Source organism: Felis catus, chromosome E2 (assembly GCF_018350175.1).
Source record: "Felis catus isolate Fca126 chromosome E2, F.catus_Fca126_mat1.0, whole genome shotgun sequence".
Classification (NCBI taxonomy): domain Eukaryota; kingdom Metazoa; phylum Chordata; class Mammalia; order Carnivora; family Felidae; genus Felis; species Felis catus.
Window position 1 is genome coordinate 11103095 of NC_058382.1, and position 22933 is coordinate 11126027.

General features: G+C 50.6%; 1 protein-coding gene across 2 annotated transcripts in view; it reads left to right on the plus strand.

The window, feature by feature from the left end:
* Nucleotides 1-22933, plus strand: part of OPA3 (outer mitochondrial membrane lipid metabolism regulator OPA3) — a 76122-nt gene that overhangs the window by 42347 nt on the left and 10842 nt on the right. Inside the window, exon 2 of one of the 2 annotated variants that reach the window (XM_003997677.5) lies at nt 6849-10534. The exons of the other annotated variant lie outside the window; for it this stretch is intronic. Coding sequence (XP_003997726.1) covers nt 6849-7306 — 458 coding nt within the window. The 3' untranslated portion in view covers nt 7307-10534. Of the gene's footprint in view, nt 1-6848; nt 10535-22933 lie in introns of those variants that run through there. 2 annotated transcript variants of the gene reach the window in all.

Consider the following 22933-nt stretch of genomic DNA (forward strand, 5'->3'; position numbering starts at 1 on the left):
CGACTGCGCCACCCAGGCGCCCCAGTATGACTCTTGGTCTCAGGGTTGTGAGTTCAAGCCCCATGATAGCGTAGAGAGTACTTAAAAATAAAATATTTACAAAAGCAAGCAAACAGATACGACTTTATTCATGGACTGGAAGACTCAGTAACCTTGTTTTGAAGGCTCTCCAAATTGAACTGTAGATTCAGTGCAATCCCAGTAAACATCCTAACACGTGTTTTGTTGTTTGAAACAAGTTGATTCTAAAATTTATAGGAAATTTGGAGATCCTGGGATAGAAAATTTTCAGGAGGAACTAAGTTTGAAGGTTTACGCTATCAGATTTCAAGACTTACCGGAAAGCTAAAGTAATTAACGCAGAGTCGTATCGGTACAGGGATAGACAAATAGAGCAATGGGACAGAATAGATTGTGTAAAATGAGACCGACACAAACAAGTGGATTTCCAACAAAAGGAGTCCCGCAGCTCAGTGGGGGAAGGATGGTCATTCGGTAAATGGTGCAATTCCATATCCATATGGGAAAAAGCCTCGCACTGCTCCTTCCCTTGGATGTTGGCAACGCCTGGAGATATTTTTGGTTGTCAAAACTTGTGAGGTACCACTGGCAAAATCGTCCCTAGCTGAGAACCACTGGCACATAGAAATGTAAAAAGTCCCGGAGCCGGGGGCGTCTGGGTGGTGCAGTTGCTTAAGCGTCCGACTCTTGGTTTCGACTCAGGTCACGATCTCAACGGTTCTCGAGTTTGAGCCTGGCATTGGGCTCCGTGCTGTCAGCATAGAGCCTACTTGGAGTTGATTCTCTCTCTCTGCCCCTCCCCTGCTTGTGCTGTCTCTCTCTCAAAAATAAACTTCAAAAAAAAGTCATGAAGCTGAACTGTTATAATAGTGCATTAAAAAAAATTTTTTTTAATGCTTTATTTAGTTTTGAGAGACAGAGACAGAACCCGAATAGGGAAGGGGCGGAGAGAGAGGGAGACACAAAACCCGAAGCAGGCTCCAGGCTCAGAGCTGTCATCACAGAGCCCAACGTGGGGCTCGAACTCATAAACTGTGAGATCATGACCTGAGCCGAAGTCGGACGCTTAACTGACTGAGCCACCCAGGCGCCCCAAAGAATTTAGGTTTATGTCTTCTAAAGATACAACCAGAATTCAAGGACGCAGAAAGTATATTCAGATTTTCTGTGATCAGATAATAAAAATGGTGTTTCACTTTGTACATAGTGAACACACCAGTAAGAGCCATGTCCTCTAGTTTGTATGTTATTGAATGAGCTGGTTCCTCGCCACGTTATTCAAATTCATTTGTTCATTACCAACATTTCATTTCATTTTGTGATAAACCTTTTCTCAGCTTTTTATTTATTGGTGACCTCGAGAGCATCATCAATCATGATTCTAGGCATGATAAGAGAAAATAGCTAATAAGACATCCCATATGAATTAAAATAAAATAAAAAAAAAAAAAAGGCAGTCCCCTGGACCCTCTAGAACTTATCCGGAGACAGCAGCAAAGGAACCCACTGAAGACAGTGAGCCGTGGCCCTTATCACACCCCAGGGACAGCCACAGTTGCAGGGCCCCAGCCCTGGCTGCTCTCCCAGGCTGTGTGAGTACATCAGCTGATGGGTGAGGAGCCCTGCCTCCCCGTTTTCTGTCTCCTGGGTGAGGCAGTGTCCTGTGACTCAGCCGTTTTCACTGCTGGGAAACCTGCTACTGTCCGCACTCTACATGCCCATGGGCAGGGTGTGGATGACCCGACTGGTCCATCCACACAGTGGAAGACTACTCAGCGATAAACCGGGGCGGGGGGGGGGGGGGGGCTGAAACACATGGTGATGTGTAGATTTCACAGGCGTAATACAGAGTGAAAGAAGGCAGAATAGAGAGTACAAATGATTTACAATGAAATCAGAATGGGACTTAGTATAGGGGTAGCATCTACCACGGGAGATCAGAATAGTGGTTTTGGGGGGTACTGACTGGAAGAGAGCCGGGTTGAGGGTGGGAGCCTGTTGGAGTACAGGAATATTCTAGATCTTAATCTGCATGGTGCTTACATATTAAAAAATTATCCCGCTTGGGGCACCTGGGTGGCTCAGTCAGTTTAAGCGTCTGACTTCAGCTTAGGTCACGATCTCACGGTTCCTGGCTTCGAGCCCCAGCTGGGAGCCCGGAGCCTGCTTCAGATTCTGTGTCTCCCTCTCTCTCTGCCCCTCCCCTGCTTGCACTCTGCCTCTCTCTCTCTCAAATAATTAAAAAAAAAAAAAAAATTATCCCGCTCATGCCTGGCTGGCTTGGTCAGTAGAGCATAGGACCCTTGATCACAGGGTTGTGAGTTCAAGCCCCACATTGGGTGTAGAGATTACTTAAAAAAAAAAAAAATTTTTTTTTCAATTATCATGCCCTACACTTACTGTTTGTACATTTTATGTAAGTTATATTTCGTTAAAAAGGGGGAAAAAAATGAATGTAGTGAGGTCACCAGATTAAAAAATCATTTACATAACAGTTGTATTTCTTATGTACCAGCCCCAACCAAAGTGAAAATGGAATTTAAAATACCATGAATAAAATCATAAGTAAAAGGAAAATACCATGGATAGTAACAAAAAAAAATCAATGCCTGGGGATAAATATAATCTAACAAAAAAAAAATCAATGCCTGGGGATAAATATAATCAAAGAGATTTGCAGGGAAAGACGAAATGGAGACAGATACTACATTTATGGGTCGAAAGACTCAACATTGGGAAGATGTCACTTTCTTGAAAATGACCTGTAGATTCCATGGAATTCCAACCAAAATCTGGGACAATGGCTTTCACCATTTTGACTGTTCCAGTTACACACAGAGTCACATACAAAACAAGAACAAAAGTTTTGTGAGACAAGGGCTCCCGGGTGGCTCAGTTGATTTAGCGTCTGACTCTTGATCTCAGCTCAGGTCTTGATCTCAGGATCATGAGTTCAAGCCCCACGTTGGGCTCTGCGTCGGGCAAGAAGCCTACTTGAAAAGTTTTGTGAGACAGTACGTGTCCTGACTACTTACGATCGCCTTTGATGTTTTCTGTTAAATGCTGGCAGGAGTGGGGGACGTTGTATCCATGAGTTTGGGAAGTGAAATTGTGTGGTATTGGCCTTTCTCTGACTTACTTCTCTAAAGCGTAATGCCCTCAAGGGCCATCTGATGGTTCCTGTCATATTCATGATCTTATTTTTCATGCCGTTCTGTGCGACCAAATTAGATTCCATGACCCACTAATGGGACAAGACCAGCGGTTTTGGAAATACCGTGTGAGGGAAGACCTAGTTGTTCTAGAAAATCATTGTCCAGCTGAGAGCTGACTGACACAGGGTGGAATTCTAAGGGGCTTGATGGAATGTCAGAGTAGAGATGCCATCCGACCTCACTGCTGAGACCGTCTCCTCCGGGTGGCCCCCTTCGTGACATAGCCCACCAGGGGGGCCCCTCTCTAGATTAAGCACATCCCACTGGACAGTGTGTCCGCAATTGTCACATGGTATATGCTGTTTATTTTCACTCTTCTGACTTGGCACAGAGTCTAGAAGGTTCTGCTGTAACCACTGAACCACTTGTGAGTCAAACCTGGATAACGTGGAAGAATGATCTGGCCTGGCGGTGGGGAGGGGAGCTCGAAAGGAGGGAGACAGTGATAAGCATATAGTACAAGAAGTGGGTACAGATCATCGTAAAAATGGAGAGACAGGGGACGGAGGAAGGACAGGTATGTGGAGACAAAGGTCTCATCTTTTATACTTGGGCTGGGCGGGGGGGGGGGGGGGGGGGTTCAATAGACAATGCGTAAATAGCAGTGAATTTCCAGTTGAAAAATTCAGAAATAGAGGTGAGCAAAGTACGCTTCTTATCAGATACCAGGGCCATGATGCCAGCAGAGAAAAAGGCTAGTTAGGGCGAGATCTAGGGGGCCACTGGGGTGGGCCTAAGGATCAGGACTTCTGACTTCTAACTTTATAGTTTGAGTACTTTATTTGCATGTAATGTGTCATTTTTATTAAGGAAAAGAATGGTCGTTTCTTTTTTTGTTTTTGTTTTGTTTTAACCGGCTCCTGGCTGCTGCCGTAGGTCAGCAGGGGGCTGATGCTGGGACAGGGACCCACTGTGTGTGCTTAGCGTGCTGCTGGCCAGTGCGGGGGACACAGCAGTGGCTGTGATGGTCCTGGACCCTGCCCTCTGGGGTCCAAACAAGCGACTGGGTGACCAGATCATTCCCAGTTGTGATGGATGCTCTGAAGGAAGTACACAGCGTGTGCAGGAGGGACAGAGATCCCTGAATAGGGAGGTCAGGGAGGGGACATCGGTCAGAGCTGGGGCAGAGCCTGGACCCGGACAGCGGATGAGGGTTTGGGAGAAACGTTCACGCAGCAGACTAGACACTTGGCTGAGGGGGTGGGGGGGGTACCTGAGTCCCAGGTCTCTGGCCTGGTGACAGGATGGACCCAGGAGGAGGAACAAGTGTCTCTGGGGTCAGGTTTGCACACAGTGAGTGTGAGGTGCCTGGGAGACATCTGAGGGCCTGTTCTTTCCAACTACCCCTTCTTCCCAATTCTCCTTTCCCACATGGACCTTGTTTCCTGAACCCCAAGTCTGGCTACTAGCCTGAGAGACTGCCATCAGCCCTGCCCCGAAAGCCTTGTCTCTCTCACACACACACCCTGCAACTGAATTTCCTGTGCCTGGACGTGTGCCCCCACCCCTCGTGCCCGCTCCCGTTTGCACACCCAGACCCCCGCCCACTGGCCCCGGTCCTCACACTTGTCTACAGTGAGATGCTGAGACATTCGCCCAGGGATGCCAATAGAAGCTGGTGCTGTCTCCTCACCACCCTCCGGCCACTGTGCTTCATGGGCCGGACATAAAGGATCACGTGACAGATGCAGGCCGGCTCCTGGGGGCTGGGGTGTGGTCATCATCTCCTCATTTGACAGAGGTGGCCCAGCGTGGGCTGTCATCGCTGTAGGTGGCAGAGCTCCAGGTGGACCCCAGGTCGGCCCGAAGCTGGGACCTCAGTGTGGGAGGGGTCGGCACCGCCTGGACTCCAGGAACCCCACACCACCAGGGTCTCCGTAACAAGTAGTAGTTAGTAATGGTGACTGCGGCCGCGGGCAGGTCACGGGAGGGCCCCGGGTGCGCTCCTCCTCAGATCTTACTTCCTGCTGGCTCCAGGCAGAGCTCGCCAAACGTTTTATGCTGCCCTACCCCATTTTTAGAAAATGCTGTGTTTGCCAATCTTATTTATTTTTTGAGAAAGAGCACAAGCAGGGGAGGGGCAGAGAGAGAGGCAGAGGATCTGAATCGGGCTCTGTGCTGATGCAGGGCTCGAACTCACAAACCCTGAGGTCATGACCTGAGCCGAAGTCAGACATTTAACCAGCTGAGCCACCCAGGCGCCCCGCCCTTTTAGAAAATTGAAAGGCTGTATACCCTCTAGCGCATTTTCAAGGTGACAGCTAAACCTTGTCTTCCTGAATTCAAGTCGCTGCAGAGGATATAATTTCTGGTGTGCATGAATATTGATATTTCCAAACGGATTGGTGCCATCTTCCCTTCCAAGTATCTAATGCAATCCATATAACTGCTGTGATCTGCTGTCTGCAATTTCAGTTTAAAGGGGAAAAAAAAAATGAACGAGCTGTTCCTTTGCAGTCAGGAATTTCACATTATGCCTTGAACTTTGTCCTTGAACTTCTGTTTACACTTCCCCTGCAGAATTCTGTCTACCAAAGGATGTGTCAGCAACCCAAACACGCACAGAAATCCAAATTGTAATTGTCGTGTAGCTTCCGTTGGCCGAAAGGTTGTAAACGTGAAAATGTTTTCCTGTGGATTTTTTAAAAAGACGAGCCCACAATTGACTCGAAACATTTCATACACCAGTCATTTGCATGGGTAGTTATTAAACATTAAAAATAAAGTAAGTGCTGTGTTGGAAATGAATCTCCGAGTGAGCTAGGCAGGCGTCCCCAGCAATTTCGTGTATCCTGGATGAGTGTGAATTACCGCAGGAAGGAGTCAGGGTCCAGCGTCAATGCTGCCTCGGTTTTTAAGACTCAGATGCTGAGAATTTCCCTGCACAAAGCGGCAGCTAGGCAAGGAAGCTTTTGTTGCAGCAACACCCGCCCAGTCAACTCGCGAGCTTCTTCCAAGGTACGTGCCCAAAACCTCACCGCAGAGAGCGCACAGGACTGTTAGCTCCGTCCTCGGGGCTGGTGAAAAATCTAGGAGGGGAGCCACCAGACTTGCAAATTACCCCCGTGGTCCAAGTCGCCTCGCATCCATTCCCACGTTTCAGCTGCCCTTTCTTTGGAGCCCAGGAGGGTACCCGCCCTTACGCTGCAGCCCTAACTCTAAATTTTGGGAAGATTCAGAAAGAAAGTGGGGCGGGGGGGGGGGGATGTGCCTTGCTTCTGAGAAGCAGGTCGGACGACTGCGTCCAGGGATGCTTGGCTGGTCTGCTGGTGGCTTGAGGGGAGGAGCAGCGGGAGCTCAGAAGCCTCTGGCAACAGAGCCTTTACACCTTCCCGGGACTTTGTGTCCTGGGAGCTGCTTGTAACCCTACAGGGGCGCGGCCCCCAGGGTTTCTCATTCCTGGCTACTTGGCAGAATCCTCTGGGCGATTCAAAAAGCCGCCTGGGCTCCCGTTCTCTGGGCTAGGTAGGCCAGCGCAGGTCTTGCTTAAAGCGATCCCCAGTGATTCTGGCTGTGGTGTGCCCATTGCGCCAACCTGGACACCGAAACGCGGAGGGGTGGGGCTTGGAGGGGGCTCCTGGCGCAGGACCTGACCCCTCTCTTCCCCCGCAGTGTACCACTGGGTGGAGATGCGGACCAAGATGCGCATCATGGGCTTCCGGGGCACGGTCATCAAGCCGCTGAATGAGGACGCGGCCGCCGAGCTGGGCGCCGAGCTGCTGGGTGAGGCCACCATCTTCATCGTGGGCGGCGGCTGCCTGGTGCTGGAGTACTGGCGCCACCAGGCGCACCAGCGTCACAAGGAGGAGGAGCAGCAGGCCGCCTGGGACGCGATGCGGGACGAAGTGGGCCGCCTGGCCCTGGCGCTGGAGACCCTGCAGGCACAGGCGCAGGCACAGACGCAGGCCGCGCCTGCGCAGAGCGCGCTGGAGGAGCTGCAGGCGCAGATGCGAGAGGTGCGCGCCCAGCTCTGCGCCCGGGATGCGCCCCAAGCAGCGTCCGTGCCCCAGGTGGCATCCGCGTCCAAGGCAGTGTCCGCATCCAAGGATCAGGAGTCTGCCGAAGTCTGAACTTGGACGTGGTCGTGTGTGCTCTGATGTGGCCTTCTCCCCACACTGTCCCTGCCTGTGCTGGCCCAGCGGAAACCACCGGGATCTCGATGGAACTTGGATTCGGTCATCCCCTACTGATCAGTGGTACCTTCCACGGGACCGGCCCCCAGCAGGTGAAGCTCCAGCAAGGCTTCCTCCAGCTCGTGGGTACAGCCCACGGCGCTCATCACGGCACCCCCACCCCAAACCACACAGACCTATGGGGTCCCAGCCTGGACAACGGGCTGGGTCTCCTGGCAGGAGAAAAAGGGACCCCCGACTTGAGCCGAATCAAGCTGTTTCCTCCCCACCCTCCCATCCCCCCAGTTACCTGATAAGTGTCACCTTTCCCCGGGACTCTCATCCTTTTCACCGGAACACCCCCTTCCCCTCGTCAACAGGTGCAGACCACTATAAAGAAATGCTGTGTCTTTCAGTGACTTTCTGTCCCCCTCATCTAAGGTGGGTTCCAGCTGGGCATCACCACTCTCTCTGAGGGGAAGAAAAGGGGGATCTTGGCTTGCAGTCGACCCACTGAATGTTAATACGCCCCCCCCTTAACCTGATCTGTGGTGCCCTACCAAGACCCCAAGTGGAATATTCCAGCAGACTCCCCCCAGCCCGCAAGCCTAGTCCACGGCGCAGCCCGCCCGGATGACTGCAGGGCCTTCCGTGGCAGTGCTCTCCCAACACCCCTTCCATGGCGGAAAAGTCGACCCCGCCTCTGGCCAATCCAGCTTCAGCCTGTGGACCTGCCTTCAGGGCCCATGAGCCTTTCCTGCCGTCCTTCCCCACCTTCCGCGCTATGTTCTTCAGTCGCCTGTCAGAGGCCTGCCAGCCACGGGCTAGACGATCACATTCCTCGGCTTCCATCCAAATCTGGGGACCTGGGTGCCCTTGCCCTTTTCCTCTGGGGCTCCGGGCTGGCCCACCAGCCCCCCTTCATGCAGTAGTACCCCCGGGCCTTCGTTGCCTCCAGTCCCACCTCCATCCCACTGGTCTAGGCCACCAGTTGGTCTTAACCTTTATTCGTTTCCTTGGGGCTAGCATACCCAATGACCACAGACTTGATTTGCCATCTCACGGTTCTGGAGGCCAGAGATCCGAAATCAAAGTGTCAGCGGGGCCACACCCGTCCGAAGGCGCTACGGGAGGATCTTCCCTTGCCTCTTCTAACTTTTGGTGACTTCAGGCATTCCTTGGCGTGTGGCCGCAGATCTCCAGTCTCTGCGCCCTTTTCGCGTGGGCTTTGTTTCCTCTTCTGTCTCTGGTAAAGACACCTGTCATTGGATTCAGGGCCCGCCCTAAATCTAGGATGACTTCACTTCAGGATCCTTAACTTATTTACAGAGGTGGGGTTCCCCCCCCCAGATATGCTCGCAGTCACACATCCCATGGTTTACTATGTGGACATGTCTCTGGGGGAGTCAGCATTGAGCCCGCTACACCTCCCCACCCCAAGAGAGCGCTGGGACTCTTGCCAGCCCCACAGGACATTTGGCCTTCCCCACAAGAGTGATCGGAACAGTCCAGGAACCGTCCTTTACTACCTGGTGTCTCTTCCAGGAATCTCCCTGATGTGGGAGGGGTGTGGGTCCCACCAGTCCACCAGTCTGCCTTCTGCGCTTCAGACTGTAGATATTGTCTGGAATAATCTTCAGGGTGTGTCTGAGAACACAGGGACCTCCAAAATGAGTACAACGAGACACGTTAGGATTAGAGAAGCTGATGTGCGTGCGTGGGCAGTCATCCTGTGAACCCTTTCCCAGACTGGAACCCTGAGGCCCAGGAGAAGCAAGGGGACTGGCCCAAGTCCCCAAAGTCCAAGGCGGTGAAGTAGTAAGAGCAGAGTGGGGCCAGGGGGTGCACAGGGAAGGGAATGGAGGGGGCTGCAGGATGCTTGAGGGTACTGATGCCGGAGGAGGAAGAGAGAGGGGCCGGAAGGCAGTGACTGAGGAGGGGTGTTGGTTAGGGCTCTACACAGAGGCCCAAAGCATTTCCCAGAGGCGGTGTTGAGGGTCGGGGGGCCCTCAGTTCCTAGCCACAGTGGCCCCAGAGTACACCTGAAATCTTAGCATTTAATGAATGGGGTTAGATCCAAGATCCATTTTACTTGGGCCCGGTTCCCAGAAGCCGTAGGTGAAGGGGGAGGGGCCAGCCTACTCTCACCTCTGTCCTCCCTCACCTCGCTTCCAGGGGGCCAAGGGACCAGAGTGGGGGCCCGGAGGGTGATCTGCCCAGGTAGAAAACCAAGAAACATGGGTTCTGAAGCATCATCTTAATTCTTTCGGGAAGAGGGGGAGAAGCGCATGTGGAGGGTGTCCTGGGTGGAGGTGTCTTTAAAATTGGAAATGGCCTTGGGCTCCTGGGTGGCTCAGTCCGTTGAGCATCCCGACTCTTGGTCCCGGTTCAGGTCATGATCTCGTGGTTCGTGGGTTCAAGCCCCGAACTGGAATTCTCTCTCTCCCTCTCTGTCTTTTCCCCTTCCCTGCTCGTGCTCGCTCGCTCTTTCTCAAATAAATAAACCAATCAAAAAATCATAAAATTGGAAGTGACCTGAGTGGATAAAGGAGGAGAAGATGGAGAGAGAGACCACTGTGTGGAGGGGTGATGGGCAGAGCTGGGTGAGCAGCCTCAGTGCCTGGTTTCCATGGCTACTCCCGGGGGTCTACTCTGGCACTGACCCACCTCTGGAGCACAGGTTGCCGGAGGCAGGGACTGCCATGCTCCTCACCCCCCCACACACACACCCATTATGTCAATAAATAAGTAGCTACTAACAGTATTTTTTTTATTTCATTCATGAGGACATCGAGGCACAGAAAGGGGGAGTCACCTGCCCAAGATCACGCAGGCAGGGAAGGAGCAACATGGGACCTGGAGAGGGGCAGTCTCCACCACAGCCCAAGCTCCTAACCCCTGCCCAATCTTGACCCTGACGTGGCATTGCTGTCACAGCTCCGAGACTCAGCACTCAGCCCCGCGTGTCCTTCCATGTGGCCAGTCCTTGTGGGAGGCAGCGGCTTCACCCACTGTGTGAGTGTTGGGGGGCGGGTAGGATCAGGGTGTGTGGAAATGCAAGGAATCCCCTCTCAAAGTGCACGAGGCGGAGGCTGGAGGCTTGGTCATCATTCTGGTTTCCTGCTAGCTAAACTTTTGTGTACCTTTGCGACTTGGGGAGAGGGGTAGAATAAATATGCAAATGAGGTCGGTTGTCTTCAAGTTGATGTCTTTTTTAATATATATTTTTAAAAAATCTCGGGGGGGGGGGGTCGCGCCTGGGTGGCTCATTCGGTTAAGCGTCCGACTTCCACTCAGGTCATGATCTCGTGGTTCGTGAGTTTGAACCCCGCGTCGGGCTCTGGGCTGATGGCTCAGAGCCTGGAACCTGCTTCAGATTCTGTGCCTCCCTCTCTCTCTCTCTCTCTCTCTGCCTCTCCCCCACTCAAGTCCTGTCTCTGTCTCTGTCTCTCTGTCTCTCTCAAAAATAAATAAACATTTAAAAAAAATTTTTTTTAATCTCAGGGCACCTGGCTGGCTCAGTCGGTGTCGTGAGTTCAAGCCCCACGTTGTGTGTAGAGATTACTTAAATAAATAAAAGCTTTAAAAAAAAAAAATCCGTTAACCTGAGGAAAAAAAGTGTCTTTTTAAATTTTTTTCCCCACTTTCGCTCAGGTGTCCACTGTGTGCCCGGCCCCTGTTCTATGTCGTGCCGAGGTCCCAGGCAGTGACCAAGACAGCCCAACCCTGCTCTCGTGGAGCTCGCAGTCCAGTGAGGGGACCCGCCCAGTCAGACGTTTCTTTTTCCAATGTTAGCCTGCCCCGAGGTGATGAGGGAAGAAGGGGCCTTACTGAATCCAGACCCCTCCCACCTGAGGGACTCAGGACTAGGGTGGAAAAAAACAGAAACCCATTTACACTGGCTTACAGAAGCCTCACACCGGGTCCCGAGGGCTCCGCCTCTCCCATCTGGCGGGCCCTGTTGTCCCCTGCCTTGGTTTCCCAGTTGGGCAGGCCCTTGCCTGGAGAAAGCCACCCCTAGAGACAATGGACTTCGCTCAGCCCCTGCCTGATTCATGAGCCCACGTGACCATCTCTGTGCTAGCCACTGTGACTCTTGAGTGGCCAGGCCTGGGCCCCCGGCCCCAGTGGACAGCAGGAGGGGAGCATGCCCAAAGGAGAATGGAGCGGACATCCTCCACTCTGTCGTTAGACAAACGTTTACCGAGCACCTATGGTGTGCCTGGCCCCATTCTAGTAGCTGGGAACCAGCCAGGCCCGAGATCAGGCTTCTCCCCATCACGGAGCTGACATCTAGTGCAGGGGATGAACAGTCAAGAAGTAAAGGGCTAGTCCAGTGGCAGAGTTCTGGGGTGATGGGGGTGGCTCATTTAAATCAGGGTGGCTCTTCTGAGATGAGCCCCAAAGGCAACTGTAAGAACTCCACTGGCAGAGTTGAGTCTTTGCGATGGATATCCTATGGCCTTCAGGGATGAAAGTATTTACCCCCTGGCCCTTGACGTGAAGAGTTCACTGCTCCCCCCCCCCCCGGGGGGACTCCTGGCTGACTCAGTCGGAAGAGGGTGCCACTCTTGACCTCAGGGTCATGAGTTGGAGCCCCACGTTGGGCACAGAGGTTCCATAAATCAACACAAAAAGTTTACTGACCCACAGAATGGAGTGAGCAAGGGGAATCGGGTGGGAGCGAAGGCTGGCACCTTGTCTCATTTGGCACAGCTCTGGAGGCCCGTCCCAGCTCTGGGCAGCCCACGGGATTGACTGAAGCATCGCGCCTCAGCCACGGCCGAGCCAGCCCGGCTTCCCTCCCCTCCCACCCGCACGCGTCTCGTTCCCCAAAGATTCCGCCATAACCCTACGGCGCACAGATCTAAAGTCTGCATCTCAGCCAGGGCAGCGAGCCACAGCGGGAAGCAGAGCTCATACAGTCCGCCATACACGTATTTATAGAATTCACAGTTCACACTCTGTATGTGTTCTAAGTATGGCATAATTCGTGCATTATGTAGCCTAGTATATAACGGAATATAAAAATATTTATGGGGCGCCTGGGTGGCGCAGTCGGTTAAGCGTCCGACTTCAGCCAGGTCACGATCTCGCGGTCCGTGAGTTCGAGCCCCGCGTCAGGCTCTGGGCTGATGGCTCAGAGCCTGGAGCCTGCTTCCGATTCTGTGTCTCCCTCTCTCTCTGCCCCTCCCCCGTTCATGCTCTGTCTCTGTCCCAAAAAAATAAATAAACGTTGAAAAAAATTTTTTTTTAATATTTTTATGTAATCTGTAACAGAGTACTGTACAATATATATATATTATTATTATACTGTAGAATATATATACAGTATAGGGGCGCCTGGGTGGCTCAGTCGGTTAAGCGTCCGACTTCGGCTCAGGTCATGATCTCACGGTCCGTGAGTTCAAGCCCCGCGTCGGGCTCTGTGCTGACGGCTCAGAGCCTGGAGCCTGTTTCAGATTCTGTGTCTCCCTCTCTCTGACCCTCCCCCATTCATGCTCTGTCTCCCTCTGTCTCAAAAATAAATAAACGTTAAAAAATATATATGTGTGTATATATATGTATACATATATATGTATACATATATACATATATATGTGTCTATATATATATACTATATATGTGTATATATATATACTATATATGTGTGTGTGTGTGTGTGTATATATATATATATATATATATATATATATATATGTATGTATTGTGTGTGTACCCACTGGGATGAAAATTTCACCAAATACCCTTAATATGTGCAGTGCAGTCTGATATTTCGTATTGTATTTTCACGAAGAAAAACTACAGATACACATGTCACATATATACCTCGTATGTATCATAAACATACAGAACTTATCGTATGTAATATATAACACATATGTCAACGTCATATGTTAGATGTTATATATATTGTCAGAACATAAGTTTCTCTAAACAGTAATTGCTCTTCCCATATGTGTTGCATTCTGGTACTTTTCTCTCGTATTCCGTTCCATAAAGAAAGGCATATGCATAGGTACGTATTATACAAACCTACATAGAGTGGGCTCCTTGAGCCTTTGGCTTTTTTATCCCAGGCGAGGCACATGAGCCACGGGGAGCTCTGCGCAGAGGAGGGACGTGAGCTGACCTGGGATCCCCCCCCCGACAGAGGCTCTAAGGGGCAAAGCTGGAGGTGGTCAGCCCAGCGGAGAGACGACCGTGTTTGTCCACGGTGGCGGGACGAGGCAGAGACAGTGGAGGTGGGGGGAAGTGGGGTTCTGAGCATACTAATATTTCAGAGGTGGGACAGACGGGATTTGCTGAGCGATGGGACGTGGGGGCGCCATTGACAGCCTCAAGGTTTTTGTTCCGTGCTCCTAGAAGGGAAACGCTGTCATGTCCTAAGATGGGGAGGCCGTAGCAGGACCAGGCACGAGGAAATAGAGCCCCTGCCCTTGCCCATCCCCCGGTCGCTTTAGGTTTGGGCGGCAGGTTTTTGCTATTCTGAATTGTAGCCAGCGAGGGCTGGAAAGGCCGTTCTCGTCCTTGGTAACCTCTGACGTCACTGCGCTCGCCCTCGTGCTGTGTCACTGACCTTCTTTATCTCGACCCCCCCCCCATCAAGGAACGCTCCTGGTGTCCAGTCGGGACCCCCCAGAGAAAGGAGGAAGTGGAGGTGGCGGGCTTGGGCTTGGGACCCTGGTTTTAGAGTAAGACCCCCTCGCCCTGGAACGGCGGTGCTCAGGCCATGCTCCACCAGGTAAGGGCGGTTGTGACCTGGAGGGAGGCAGGTCACCGAGGGTTCTGTCACATCTGATGTGTCCACCTGGCTCAAAGGGCACACCCTCCCAGCTGTAACCACTATCCTGAATTCTGTAGATTAGATTTGCCCGTTCCTGAACTTTGTATCAGTGGACTCTATGGAATGTTCCTTTTTTTTTTTTTTTTTTTTTTATCTGGCTTCTTTAGCTCAACATAGTATCTGAGAGATGCATCTGTGTTGTTCTGTGTTGCAATTGTCTGTTCTTCTTTGTTGCCAGTGGGTGGGTTACCGGTGACCGGTTGGCCAGCAGGCAGATCTCTGGGCTTTCCCTGTTAGGGGCAAAGCTCCTAGGACTGGTCTGGCACAAGGCTTGGGTGGGCATTGCGCTTGGGTATATGTAGGGGTGGGATTGCTGAGTCATAGCACGAGAGTATGTTTACCCTTTGGAGAAACCGCCGGTTTTTTTTGTTGTTGTTGTTAATTTTTTTTTCAACGTTTTTATTTATTTTTGGGACAGAGAGAGACAGAGCATGAATGGGGGAGGGGCAGAGAGAGAGGGAGACACAGAATCGGAAACAGGCTCCAGGCTCCGAGCCATCAGCCCAGAGCCCGACGCGGGGCTCGAACTCACGGACCGCGAGATCGTGACCTGGCTGAAGTCGGACACTTAACCGACTGCGCCACCCAGGCGCCCCCGGCCAGTTTTTTAAAAAGTAATTGACCCTACGGTATGCTGTTCTCCTCCCAATCCTCCCCCACCCCAGCCTGTATGAAAGTTCCAGCAGCTTCTTATCCCGGACAATGCTTCATGTTGACAGTCTTGCCTTTTTCCTTTCAGTCTTTCCTTCCTTCCTTCCTTCCTTCCTTCCTTCCTTCCTTCCTTCCTTCCTTCCTTCCTCTCTCTTTTTTAAAAATGTTTATTTATTATTATTTTTTTAAATGTTTGTTTATTTTTGAGAGAGAGAGACAGACAGACAGAGCATGAGCAGGGGAGGGGCAGAGACAGAGGGAGACATAGAATCTGAAGCAGGCTCCAGGCTCTGAGCTGTCAGCACAGAGCTCGACATGGGGCTTGAACTCACAAGCCGTGAGATCATAACCTGAGCCGAAGTCAGACGCTCAACCGACTGAGCCACTCAGGTGCCCCAAATGTTTATTTATTTTTGAGAGAGATAGACATAACGTGAGCAGGGGAGGGGCAGAGAGAGAGAGAGAGAGAGAGAAACACAGCCTGAAGCAGGCTCCAGGCTCTGAGCTGTCAGCACAGACTCTGACTCAAGCCTTGAACTCGTGAGCCGTGAGTTCATGGCCTGAGCCACAATCAAGAGTCAGAGGTTTAACTGACTGAGCCACCCAGGAACCCTTCCTTCCTTCCTTCCTTCCTTCCTTCCTTCCTTCCTTCCTTCCTTCCTTCCTTCCTTCCTTTCTTCCTTCCTCCTTCCCTCCCTCCCTCCCTCCCTTCCTCCCTCCTTCCCTCCCTTCCTTCCTTCTTTCCTTCCTTTCTCTCTCTTTTCTTCCTTCCTTTCTCTCTTTCTTTCTTTCCTTCTTTCTTTCTTTCTTTCTTTCTTTCTTTCTTTCTTTCTTTCTTTCTTTCTTTCTTCCCTCCCTCCCTGCTTTCCTTCCTTCCTTTCTTCCTTTTCTTTTTTCTCTCCCCTCTCATTTTAACCATCCTGGCAAGTATGTAGAGGTATTTTACCGTGGTTTCAATTGATCTTTCTCAGATGAGTAATGGTGTCGAGCATCTTTACATGAGCTTATCGGTGATTCTTAGTATTTTGTTTTGTGAAGTATCTGTTCCATTCTTTTGTCCGTTGTGTAAGTTTCCTGTGGCTGCCGTTACAAACTACAAAGCTCGCTGGCTTAATACAATACGTCTGTATTCTCTAACCGTTCTGGATGACAGGAAACCGAAACCGGGGTCATCGGACTGAAATCAAGGTGTCGGCAGGTCAGTCCTCCCTCCCTTAAGGGGAGAACGTGTTCCTTGCCTCTTCCAGCTGCTGGTGCCCCCCTGCCCCGCCCCCACCGGCGTTCCAGGGCGGCCACATCCCTCTGGTCTCTGCCTCTGTCTTCACGTGGCTTTCTGCTCTGTGCGTCCGTGTCGTCTCTCCCGTCTTTTATGAGGACACTTGTCACTGGGGTTAGGGCCCACCTGGGTAATCCAGGATAACCTCCCCATTTCAAGATCCTTAATTAACCTCATCACATCTGCAAAGTCCCTTTTGCCATATGAAGTGAGACTCACAGGTTCTGGGCATTGGGATGCGGACATGTTGGGGTCCGTTACCCAACGTACCACAGCCCCTATTTGTAGGCTGCTCGGTCTTTCTCCTAGTGACTCGTAGGTGCCCTTCTTAGAATCTGCATACCACCCCTTGGCCCCTTGCTTGAGGTGGGGACACTTTCTGGCCGACCTCTCATGGGAGCCGAGGGGTAAGAAGCTTGGCAGGGGGGACATGGGCTGTGCTTCTGGATGGTCCCTACCTGGTTTGGCGTATTTTCAGCTGCTTATTTGGACGCTCCGATTCCTTTGAGAAAGGCCTGCATTCCTTGTCCCTAATGCTTGTTTAGGGTGTCTTTTGCCCTACAAAAGTTTTTTGGTTTTGGTTTTGTTTTCTAGTTTTGACAAACCAGGTTTTCTCATCTTTTCTTTCATGGCTCTTAATTTCCCTCCCTTGTTCAGGAAGAGCTCCTTCACCCCAAATTATAAGCATCCATAATTATGGTTGCTTATGGTTGCTTATAGGCAACCATAAGTCTGGGATGATTATGACCCCCAGTTTGCAGAGGAGGAAACTGAGGCACAGAGGAACTGAATCCCTTGCATTTCTCATTTATTGGGTCCCAGGCCCCTTATGAAGGATTTTGCAAGAACCACGTCTTTGAATCTTTGAATCTCCTGGTGTTGGGGGTCCCCCGAACCACCTCAGGCTCAGTGATTTGCTAGAAGGACTCACCGGACTCAGAAAAGCTGAGTCATGTTGATTCCAGAAAAGGGATGCAGATTGAAATCAACAAAGGGAAAAAGGTGCATGGGGTGTAGAGTCCAGGAGAGACAGGGTGCAAAGGGAACAGCATGTGCAAAGGCCCGGAGACGCGAGTGAGAAGGAAATTCGTAAAAACAATTTTTTAACGTTCCTCTTAGAGTGTGTGGCTTAGTGCAGCAGGAACGAGGGGTCGGCGGCCAGGTTACAGAGGGCCTGGGCCATGGAAAGGAGGCGCTGCGTGACCAGAGACCCGAGGACACTGGTCTGTACTGGTCCGCACAGAAATGCATTCCATTCCGGTCATCTCTTTGTTTCCCAGTCATTCTTTCCTGCATATTTCAAGCCACAGCAGGCTCTCTACGGAAAACTCGCCAACACTGAAAAGCATAAAATGGAATGATAAAAATCACCTGTAATCCCACTACCCAGAGATGACCACCGTTAACTTCTAGCCACGTTTCCCGTCCTCTGCGCGCACGCACGCATGTGTGTGTAGAGAAAAAAAGTTATGCGTTGTATGTGTGTTGGTAGATATACACATATGTACAAAGTGAGAATTGTCCTGTAGAGTGCTCTGTATCCATCTTTTAAGTGATCAATAAAGAGTCTCAGAGGAGAGGGCTTCACCCTTGGCCAGGTGAGGGCTGTTTTTGTTTGTTTGTTTTTAACGTTTTTTTGTTTTGAGAGCATGAGCAGGGGAGGGGTGGAGAGAGAGGGAGACACAGAATCCAAAGCAGGCTCCAGGCTCTGAGCTGTCAGCACAGAGCCCGACGCGGGGCTCAAACCCACTCACCGTGAGATCATGACCTGAGCCAAAGTCGGACGCTCAACCAGTCGACTGAGCCACCCAGACGCCAGGCAGGCCCATTTGTGAGCTGGTCTCCAGAGGAACACTGGCTTCAGCAGCAGTTCTGGAGGGGAGGGTGTCCCCATAAGAGGTACAGAATGTGCAGACATGGCCACCATGGGGAGTGTCCCCGAGGGCCCTAGGGAGGCCTGCCAGCTTCCCCTTTTTGTTTCCTTTGTTAGTTTTGGTTATTGAAGAGAGCCCAGCGCAGGACGGTGGCGTGGGTAGGGTGAAGGGGTCTAGGGGAGGATGCCGAGGCCCCCAGGGATTGGACACAGCAAAGACGATAGCATCCCAAGATCTCAGAAGGGCACCAGGAGTCCATCCCAGTTGAGTGGGGGCAAGAACCGTAGCCGTAGGTCAAGGGCAGAGCCGCTGTGGCCTTGCGGCACAACGGGAGAGATGTGCCCCACCTCTCCTTTCTCCCATCGCCATCCTCCCTGGTGGGCGCTGCCCAAAGTGAGTGCCCGCCAGAATACAGAGGACCGCTTCGCCCAGATGCCATCCCTGCCTCCTGGGAGCAGACAAAGATGGGCAAGGATGGAGAGAGCGAGGGGCGCCTGGCGAGGCGTTTGCCTCGCAAACGTCCCCAGAAATCCCTTCCATCCTGTGTCCCTCGTGGCTGCTTGGCCACCCCAGAGGGGCCAGACCTCCCTTTACCCCACATCATGCTCACCTTCGGAGGGATGGAGCCTTCCGTGCAGGAATGGGAGCCCCAGGAGAAAGGGAGCTCCAGGAGAGAGAGGTGTAAGGGAGGGTGAAGGAGCCTCCAGCTGGAGGAGACCAGAGGAGGCTCGTGGTGGGAGACCTGTACCTGAGAAGATAAGGCGTGGGCACTCCCAGCCTGCATCTGGGTGCCCCTGGTTGATGCCTATGGCATCACATGGCGGCCACAGCACGTGGGGGGAAACAGTCTGTATCTTCTATTTGCCCATCACCAGACTGTTAGGTAACTCCCTGAGTACTTGTAGGGGAATACAGAATTATTACGTTAATGTTTCACTTGTAGGGTAATACAGAAGGTATCTGTTCATGTTTTACCACGAACAGAAGCCTTTGTTAAATTCATAAGCGATCGATGGATCTTTGTTATGCTACTACCAAGGTGACTCTGGGTGGGGCTGGTGGAAATACCTAAAATAAGATTATGACTGAGCCAGCCTGATTTTCTGGTTCAAGCACATAGCCATTCCTCTTGCCTACCTGAGGGGCCTGAGTGCCCGAAGGAAAGCATTCTTTTCCCATGGAATCTGCGCAATCCCTCCTACACTTCACCTGCTGTGTATCTTTTATAATAAAGCCACAATTGTAGGTAGAACGTTTTCAGGGTGTTCTCGAACCGGAGGGGGTTTGTGGGAGCCCCCCAATTTGTAGCCATTTGGTCAGAAGTGCGGGTGGCTTGGGAACCCCACTCGTGGCTGCTACCTGGAGTGCAGGCAGTCTTGTGGGACTGAGCCTTTACCCTGTGGAGTCCACACTAACTCTAGATGATTATTGTCAGAACTTCATGGCAGTACACCGTGCTTGTTGGCCAGCTGGGGGTGAAACAGAGCAGTACCTACATGGGTTTCTCATTACCAAATTATCTTTTCTTGCTAAATTGACAAAATATACCTCACATAAAATAGATCATTGTAGCCATTTTAAGTATACAATTCAGTGGTGTTCAGTACATTCACAACTGTGTGTAACCATCACCACCGTCTTTGTCCAGAACTTTTTTCATCATTCCCAGCAGAAATTCAGTATCTCTTAAACAACTGAGTTACTTTTTTTCCCCCCCTACAAATATGGCCCCGTATTACTCTCTTCAGAAAGTAATTACAGGGACGGGCGCCTGGCCGGCTCGGATGGAGCAGGATGTGACTCTGGATCTCGAGGTCATGAGTTCGAGCTCCATATTGGCGGTAGAGATTACTAAGAAAAAGTAAATAAAAACTTAAAAATAAAAGTAATTGCAGGGAGAATGAACTGCTGCTATCCTTTGACTCTTTGAGGGGAAGGGACAAGATGTTCTTTTGGAGAAAAGTGAAAGGAGAGAGGGAAGGAAGTCTGTATCAGGTATGTTAATGAGCAGGTTACTTCTCTGGGCAACTGGTGCTTAATCGTGCAGGAGATGGGAGGCCAGGTACGAGATACCTCAGAGTTTTCCCCCTGCCCCTCTTACGTGCCTATGGATCTTGAGCTTTATTTTAATTTTTTTTTATTAAATTTTTTTTAACATTTATTTATTTTTGAGACAGAGAGAGACAGCGCATGAACGGGGGAGGGGCAGAGAGAGAATGAGACACAGAATCAGAAGCAGGCTCCAGGCTCTGGGCCATCAGCCCAGAGCCTGACGCAGGGCTCGAACTCACGGACCGCGAGATCATGACCTGAGCCAAAGTCAGACGCTCAACCGACTGAGCCACCCAGGCGCCCCTATTTTAATTTTTAAATTTATTTTTTAAGTAATCTCCACATCCCATGTGAGGCACCCCGAGTCTGGAGGTTTAAGCTTAGAAGATGGACACATCCCACACCACACAGTGGCACAGCAAGCCCCTCTCTTGCCCTGGAGGGCACCATCCTGGCAATTAGTGGGAAAGAACCTCCTCAAGAGCCATGCTGGGCCTCAGCGACCCTGGGCTAAATCTTTGTGCATCCTGTTGTTAGTGTCCTTTGTTTTAAATGTTTTAATTTACTTTTGAGAGAGAGAAAGAGATAGTGTGCAAGCAGGGGGGGGGGGGTTGCAGAGAGACAGGGAGACACAGAATCTGAAGCAGGCTCTAGGCTCTGAGCTATCGGCACAGAGCCCAACAAGGGGCTCGAACTCACCAGCTGTGAGATCATGACCTGAGCCGAAGTCAGATGCTTAACTGACTGAGCCACCCAGGCGCCCCTCCCATTGTTAGTTTCTTAAGAATAATTCCGGGAAGGGGCGCCTGGGTGGCTCAGTCGGTTAAGCGTCCGACTTCAGCTCAGGTCACGATCTCGCGGTCCGTGAGTTCGAGCCCCGCATCGGGCTCTGGGCTGATGGCTCAGAGCCTGGAGCCTGCTTCCGATTCTGTGTCTCCCTCTCTCTATGCCCCTCCCCCGTTCATGCTCTGTCTCTCTCTGTCTCAAAAATAAATAAACGTTAAAAAAAAATTAAAAAAAAAAAAAGAATAATTCCGGGAAATGACACTGTTGGATCTGATCATATGTACATTTTGGATTTTCCTCCTTCATTTAACTGAGCAAGTCCTCAGTATTCAGAGGAGAAAATTTGAAAATCGAGACCATCATAAAACCTACCTGGCAGAAATCATCAGCATTTATTTACATTTTGGTGTATTTTCCTTATATATTCTTTTTCTTTACCTTTTTTTTTTTTTATTTTAGTTCTCCCTGACATCTCTTTTGAAAAATTGTCAAACCTACAGAAAAGTGGAAAAAGACTATGCAATGAATCCCCAAATGCACTTGTTCACACTGTGTGCCCTGTCTGTGCACTTCAAATATCTTAGATCTGCATGCTTTTGTCTAAGATCATGCTGCTATTAAAAAAAAAAAAAAAAAAAAAAAAAAAAAAAAAAAAACACCACAGGCTGGAGGGCTTAGACAACAGACATTTATGTTCTCACAGTTCTGGAGGCCAGGAAGGCCAAGATCAAGGTGCTGGCAGATTCGGTTCCTGGTGAGGTCCCACTTCCTGGCTTGCAGAAGGCTGCCTTCTCACCAGTGTGCTCAAATGGTGGAGAGAGACAGAGAAAGCCTGGGGGGGCCTCTTTCTCCTCTTTTAAGGACACCAGTCCCCTCCTGGGGTCCCTGCCCACATGTCCTCATCTAGACCAAATTACCTCCTGAAGGCCCCACCTCCAAATACCATCTAGGGTTAGGACTTCAATGTATGTGTTGGGGGAGCCTACGAACATATGCTCCATAACACTTTACATCTCTATCTGTGTCTCTCTACATACACAGATTTTTTTTTTTCACTGACTCGTCTGCAGATGTCAGGGCACTTTACGCTAAAAGGCTTAGGTGTGGGGGCACCTGGGTGGCGCAGTCGGTTAAGCGTCCGACTTCAGCCAGGTCACGATCTCGCGGTCCGGGAGTTCGAGCCCCGCGTCGGGCTCTGGGCTGATGATGGCTCAGAGCCTGGAGCCTGTTTCCGATTCTGTGTCTCCCTCTCTCTCTCTGCCCCTCCCCAGTTCATGCTCTGTCTCTCTCTGTCCCAAAAATAAATAAACGTTGACAAAAAAAATTAAAAAAATAAATAAATAAAAGGCTTAGGTGTGTGTCTCTAAAGAACAAGGACCTTCTCCCACATAATCCAAAATGCCATCATACACCAAGACAATTCTTTTTTTTTCTCAATTTTTTAATGTTTACTTATTTTTGAGAGGGAGAGAGAGAGTCAGGGACAGAGCGTGAGCAGGGAAGGGGCAGGGAGGGAAGGAGACACAGAATTGGAAGCAGGCTCCAGGCTCTGAGCTGTCAGCACAGAGCCCAACACAGGGCTCGAACTCACGAACCGTGAGATCATGACACGAGCCGAAGTCAGGCGCTCAACCAACTGAGCTACCCAGGCGCCCCACCAAGACAAGGCTTCATAATTGCATAATGTCATCTAAGAAACTGCTTGTTTTCAAATTTCTCCAACAATGTCAAAATGTCTTCTATAGATTTTTTTTTTTTTTCTGCCCAACCCAGGACTCCATCGTGGCCCACACATTACATTTTATCGTTGTCTCTTTAATCTTTTCAAATCCAGGACAGCTTTGCCTATTTTGGACTTGTGTAACTTTGGATTTTTGCAAACTTCCAGCTCAGTTGTCCGGCAGAAAGCGACCCACACTCTGACTTCATGATTAGATTCAGAATGAACATTTTCAGCAGGAAAACTCAGTGGGTGATGCTGTGTCTTCCCTGTAGGTGGTGACCACTGGATTTGTCCACTCAAAAAGTGCCTTTTGCTGTTTTGTAATTAGTCGGGAAGTTACTTATTCATTGATTGACGGATTCATTTGTTTGCTTTT